At 57.9% G+C, this 6,326-nt stretch overlaps 1 protein-coding gene across 1 annotated transcript in view; it reads left to right on the top strand.

Annotated features, from left to right (window-relative positions):
• Nucleotides 1–4,511: 4,511 nt before the first annotated feature.
• HSPG2 (heparan sulfate proteoglycan 2) overlaps nt 4,512–6,326 on the top strand; it is an 82,302-nt gene continuing 80,487 nt past the window's right edge. The window contains 2 exon segments of the mRNA XM_010830236.1: nt 4,512–4,550; nt 5,675–5,835. Of these exon segments, the coding sequence (XP_010828538.1) occupies nt 4,512–4,550; nt 5,675–5,835 (200 nt within the window).

Raw genomic sequence — 6,326 nt, 5'->3', positions numbered from 1 at the left:
CCTAGGGGTGGGGGGAGCCGGCCTTTCTGGCTGCAGCTGTTGGGCTCCTGTTCCAGCCTGTTTTTTCCTGTTGCCGATGCCCACGGGAGCAAGCAGGAATGGAGTCACCGAGGCCTGGCTCCCTGGCTGCCTTGCGCAAGGCCCTGGAGCCGGAGCTGTGGGCCTGCTTCCCTCTGAGACCTGCCGCCTATTCCCTGGGATGCTGGTCTGGGCAGCGGGCAGGTCTCTCCCCAGTGACCATGGGCAGCTTCTTGTCCCCCCAGAGATGGGCCTCCTAGCTGGAAAGCTCCGGGCATCAGAGACGGCAGGAGGAGGGCTCAGGTGGAACAGAGTTCCCACTCTGGAACCAGGGGCCTGCCTTCAAAGTCTTGGCTCTTCCAACTCTATGGCCATGGGCAAGTCACCTTTCTGAGCCTGCCTCTTGATTTGTAAATCCCATTCATTCATTAATTTAACAGAATTATTGAGCATCTATCGTATGCCGGGTACTTTTAGGGGCTGGGGATTCAGCAGTGAACAAGATGGACAGTGGCCCTGCCTCCATGGAGCTGATTGATGTTCCGTTGGGGGTGCAGATGGTAAACATGTACATGTATGTCCAGTCGAGGTGGCGAGGTGCTCTGAAGCAGGGTAAAGGAAGTGACGGCCAACGGTGATGGATTCTGGACCTGGGGTGTAGTCAGGGTGGGGCTCTCTAAAGGTGACATTTGAGCAAAACCAGAGGAAGAGGGGAGTAGACACCTGAGGATGGTGTCCCAGGCAGGGGACATAGCAAATGCAAAGGCCCTGAGGTAGGAGGGCGCTTGGTGCGTCTGAGAACTGTTGAGACAGATGTGGCAGAGAGTGGGGAGGGCCCAGTAGGAGGTGAGATGCAGAGATATGTATAAGTATACGTGTGTGTGGGTGGATCACACAGGACCTGGTTGGCCATAATCAGGGCTTCCCCCCGCCCCCCAGTTCTTGGGCTTCCATGGTGTCTCAGATGGTAAAGGATCTGCCTGGAGTGCAGGAGACCCAGGTTTGATCCTTGGGTCGAGAACATCCCTTGGAGAAGGAAATGGTGACCCTCTCCAGTATTCTTGCCTGGGAAATCCCAAGGACAGAGGAGTCTGGTGGGCTACACAGTCTATGGAATTGCAAAGAGTCAAACACAACTGAGTGGCTAACACTTTACTTTCTTTCACTTCTGATGAGTCGAGAGCCGTGGAAAGGCCCAACCTAGTCGGTTCAGGTTCGTCGTTTATTAGTGGCATCTCATTTCATCAAAAGTGCGTGCAGCACTTCCCCCATGCTTTCATAGGTCTGGAACTGTGCTACGAACTCCATTCATGAAGTCTGTGGGTCGTGACCCCGGAAGGCATGGGCACGCCCGCCCCGCTTGGTGTGGCTTTGGAGACCCACAGATGCCTCAGTGTTCCATGGCAGCAGGGCCACCCAGGAGCCAGGGAATCTGAGGACTGAGCCGGGCCGTGGGCAGCAGGCAGGCACGTGGACACCACAGGCACTGCTGGCAGCAGCAGAAGCTTGGTGGATGACATTCAGCCCCCGGGGACCTTCTTGCTGGGCCGCCCAGCCCGGAAGCTGCTCCCGCTGGGCCACTCCCACTGCTCTGGCCCCACCTGGCACTCGGTGAGGCAGGGATGTTTCCCGGTAGCTTCCAGCTGCCTCCTTGTAAATGACGGGGAGCGCGCTCAGCACCAGGGGGAAAGTGGACTTGGGGTGGAGGAGCAGGAGAAGAGAGTGGGGACTCCGGGGGGGACCGGGAGGATTAGGCTCCGTGACCTGCCCCAGGACAACAGCACACGGGGAGGCGCTGCTCTTTAAGTGGAAAAGCCCATTCTCAGGCTGGTCTCCAGGGTCCTCCGCCGCCCAGCTCACCGTGTCCCACCGCACCAAATGTCTTCCCGGCCCTCAGCCCACCTTTCTTCTGCCTGGTGCACGCTGTGTCCCTTCTCCATGCTGCTTAGGCACGATCACCTTCAAACCCAGCTGAGCTGTCATTTCCCCTGGGAAACCCTCCCCAGTTCCACCCCCCCGCCCAGCCCCAGCTTCCGCCCCGCCCCACCAGCCTTGCTAAGTAAGTGGGGGACCCTCCTCTGGACTCTCCCCAGCCCCCTTCCTTCCTCTGCAGAGGCCTCCTCTCACTGTGTTGTCATCACTCAGTTTGATGGTCTGTGTTCCCCTAGGAACACAGAGCTCCGTGACCATCTGCTTCCTCCTTTTCTCCTCAGGGCCAGCACCTAGTCGGTGCTCAGCAGGTAGAGGTCAGAGTGACTTGACTTGAACCTTAGGAGGCAGGTCTGATGGATGATTCTTCTTTTTTTTTTTTTAAAGCAGAGGAGGAAGCTGAGGCCACCCAGCTAGAAAGTGACCAAGGTGGCCTGGAGTTGGGGTTGCCCACCCTCTCCGCCCCACCAGTCGCCTCTCTCTGAAACTCAGGGATAGAATGTTCTTGTTCAGCTATGGCAGTCTCAGGTCCTTTTGGGCGCCCACCCCAGCTACTCTACAGGGGCCTTCAAGGCAGAGCCCAGGTCAGGTCCACTTGGAAAAGGGCCAGACAGATACGGGGCCTTCGGCCACACTTCCCAAAGCAGGTCACCCCTCCTTCTGCTTGTGTCCCCCCAGCAGCCCTGGAAGGAGAGAAGCAAAGCAGGTTCTTGCTCCCATTTTTATCACAGATAGAACTGAGACCTGGAGGGCTTGTCACCCAAGGGCAAGGTGTCCTAGGATGGATTTCAGGGTGTGAGACTCAGTCCTGCTCATTCCCTTGGGGTGAGGTGTTAGGCCTCAGTTTTCCCAAGGGGGAAATATGAAGCCCAGTGATCATCCTGGTACACGCTAGCTGTGTCTTCTTGGGCAAGTCCTTGCTTTCCCTTTTTCGCTTGTTTTTTGGATGTGGGCCATTTTTAAAGTCTTTATTGAATTTGTTACAATATGGCTTCTGTTCTGTGTTTCTGTCTTTACGGTCACCAGGCATTTGGGATCTTAGCTTCCTGACCAGGGATCAAACCCTCACCCCCGGCCCTGGAAGGTGGATTCTTTACCACTGGGCCACCAGGGAGGTCCCCTCACTCCGTGTCTCTGAACTTTGCTTTCTTTTGTCAGGTGGGCTAACTCCTCCCTCAGGCTTGTTGGGCAAGGTTGCCCATTCATTCATCCATTCACCATGCCACTCAACCAGCAGACGTTAACTGGACACCTCCTCCGTGTTGTCTGGTTTGAAGATGCACCAGTGATCGAGACATTCGTCCACACTCACTGAGATGGCTGCGGTTTGCTAAACGGGAAGGGTGTCAAAGGGCTTGTGCAAGGCCACGCAGCGAGTTCGGGGCAGGGCTGGAATGAGAGGCCCCAGGCACCAGCTTCCCCTCCCCTGGCCTCTGTCGGAGGCCCTGACCGGGCCCCAGTGCTCCTCTGGGGCCCTGGCTGGAATGCTGCCTTTCTAGGTTCCAGGCCACCGTGGTTCAGAGGGCAGGGGTCAGAGGGAAAGGCCTGCTGGCAGCTGTGCCTCTGAGCTAGCACAGGGGCCCAACTTTCAAGCTGGATTTCTGTTGCCTGAGCTGTGTGACTCTGGGCAAGTGACTTCACCTCTCTGAGTCTCTCCTTATTGAAGTGGGGGAGCCGCCCACATCGTGCTTATGAGGCTGTGGGTTTGTGTGCGATAAGCCTCGCCTCGACCTTCCCTCAGCTCCTGCACAGGAAAGCACTTGATGAATGGAGACCGCTCTCCTCACCTGGCGCATCGGTGTTCTTCCTGGCCACCTGGCTGGCGAACGTCCTGCTGCCTTGGGAGCCCGAGTGTGGGAAGCTGGCAGGGCTCCCGCGTGGCACGGGCGGTGCAGGCATGCCCGAGGAGGCTGCGGCCACCTCCTTTCCGGCCCGGCGCCCCTCTCAGCCTGCCAGGGGATTAAAGGCCTTTTGGCCTTTGTGTCGGGCCCTCCCGCCCCTGGCAGTTTGCACAGCAAACTGCTGCCCTGACAGATTCCTTCCCTTTTGCCGTCTGCTGCCCGCGGACAGGGTGCCCGGTGGCCGGGGGGTGGGGCATGGCACCTTGGCCCCTGCGTCCGGGGCCGGGGTTGTAGCAGAGTGTGTATGTGGGGGTGGTGCTTGCGTGATGGGGTTCCCAGGGAGCCTGCATCATAGCAGAGTGGGAGGGGGAACTTGTCTGAGTTCGGGGCCCTCGCTGGAGATTCGGGGGGGCTTGGGGGACAGCATCTGCTGGTCCCTCCGCTGTACATGGGGGAGGGGACAGAATCTGTGCTGGCAGAAGGCAGGTGGGCAGGCGGTGGCTCATTTGTCCCCCACCCCTCCGCTGTCTCTGGATTTTGATGGAGTGAGCTCACTCCAGCCCAGATGCCTGGAGCCTTGCCCTGGGCGGCTCAGCCTCCCTGGGGACTGTGGTGCTCAGACCTTCCTGCCCAGCTGTGGGGGGTGGTAGAGGGCTCAGCCCCAGGTCTGGACCAAGGAGAGAGTGGGTGGGAGGTGGGCTGGCTGCCCAAGACCTGTGAGGAATGTCGCTGGAGAAGTTCCCCCCAACCAGTCCTCCCAGAGTCAGCCTCAGAACAAGCGGGCAACTTGAACCCTCAAAGCAAGCTTCCTGCTCAGCCAGGCTCTGCCCAGCTAGCCAGCGCGGGGCCTGGGCAGAGGAGCCAGACTCCTCCCTTCATCCCAGACATCCCACACTCCTGTGCATCCCTGATCACTTCTCAGCTCTTCACCTCTACCCTGTACCCCCTGCATGATGCTAATTCTATTGCTTATTGAGCACTTACTGTATACAAGGTACCAGACAGAGGGCCTTACTTGCTTGATCCCGTTTACACAGATGACCCTCTCTGAGCCTCAGTTTCCTCATCTGCAAAATGGAAATAACAGTTGTAAATTCACAGTCTCTTAATCAAGACCCACGAGGTCAGCCATGTCTTGGAATTCAGAAGTCTCTGAACTCGAGAACGGTAACGTAGAGTGGTTCAGCTGGGATGTGACATCCTCAGTAGAGTTTGGGGCAATACCCCACACTCAAACACATGACTATTGCTGTAGCAAAACCTGTGACTGTTCATCCTGTGTGGAGTGAATAAGCTCTTCATAGCTTCATGTCGATTTAGGTCAGGACTCGACACTAAAAGAGCTTGCTACAAACTTATTAAAAAAGAAAAATAATCCCACTCTTGGGTGTCAGAGCTCCTTGGATTTCTCTTATCGCAGATGCGGGATAGGAGCCCTGTAATGCCAGCCACCGCTCCCCACCCCGCCAAACCCTGGGTTGCTGTGAAGATTAATGAGGTGGTACAGGCAGCGTTTAGGACAAGGCCTAACATCAAGAAAGCCCTCAGTGGACAATGACCGTTCTTACTGTCATCTCTTGACCGTCCCACCAGCTTCCTACCGCTTGGATTTTAGCAGCACCAGAAACTTTTCTTCTATACATGTGACCTCTGCGAGATCCTGTAATCCTCACTTAAAAACTCCTTTTTAAAACCCCCACACCTTACATCCTCTATCTGTATCAGGACCTCCCCTGGTGCCACAAATCTCTGCCTTCGGTGCCCCTCTGCCATGGCTTGACCTTCCACTCCCACACCCTCCCCAGACATCCTTGGCTCCCTCCCTTGGTTGGCATCCCCACCCAGGCCAGGAGAGGAAGGCCCAGCCTTTGTCCCCTGTCCCCCAGGGCCTTTGCAGGACTTGGACCTGGAGCTCCACGTGTGACCGCATCCGCACGGGGGGCCTGCCTCTGGGGGTGGTGGTCTCCCAGAAGTCTTCTGCCTGTTTGGTGCACCACCTGTCTGGTCTCACCCTGCCTGTGTTCAGCGAGTGCCTGGCCATTGGGGGGTGCACGTTGCCCACACCTCCACCCCGTGAAATTGTTCTCAGCCCTCCAGAATAGTCCTTGGCCAGAATGAGTCAGCTGCACCCCCCCAACTTCCCCTCGCCTGCAGAGTCTGGAAAATCCCCCTCTCTGCTTGACTCCTTCCTCTCAGTCCCAGGTCTGCCCTCTGGACCCCTCCTCTCAGGCCCCGCCATCCGGCTGCAGTGCCCGCCTGAAGTGCTGGGTTCCTCTGGGAGGAAGCAGGGCTCCCTCCAGCCGGAGACAGGCTCAGGGGCAGGAAACCTGGGCTCTATTTCTGCCTGTGACCTTGCAGCTACTGGCGGCCCTTGTTGGGACCTTAAGCACCCACTGTATGCGTCCAGGCCACTGCCGGTTCAGGCGTCCCTGGGAGCTGGTCCCGTTGGGGATGGAGGCCGGCCAACCTCTTGGCTCTGCCCGCTGCTTCTGCCCTCCCGGCCGGCCTGGAGGCCCAGCTGCAGCCCCACCTCCTTTC

The sequence above is a fragment of the Bison bison genome, unplaced genomic scaffold (assembly GCF_000754665.1).
Source record: "Bison bison bison isolate TAMUID 2011002044 unplaced genomic scaffold, Bison_UMD1.0 scf7180017864516, whole genome shotgun sequence".
Classification (NCBI taxonomy): domain Eukaryota; kingdom Metazoa; phylum Chordata; class Mammalia; order Artiodactyla; family Bovidae; genus Bison; species Bison bison.
The sequence above is the reverse complement of the archived record's forward strand: the minus strand, read 5'-3'. Positions and strand labels throughout refer to the sequence as shown.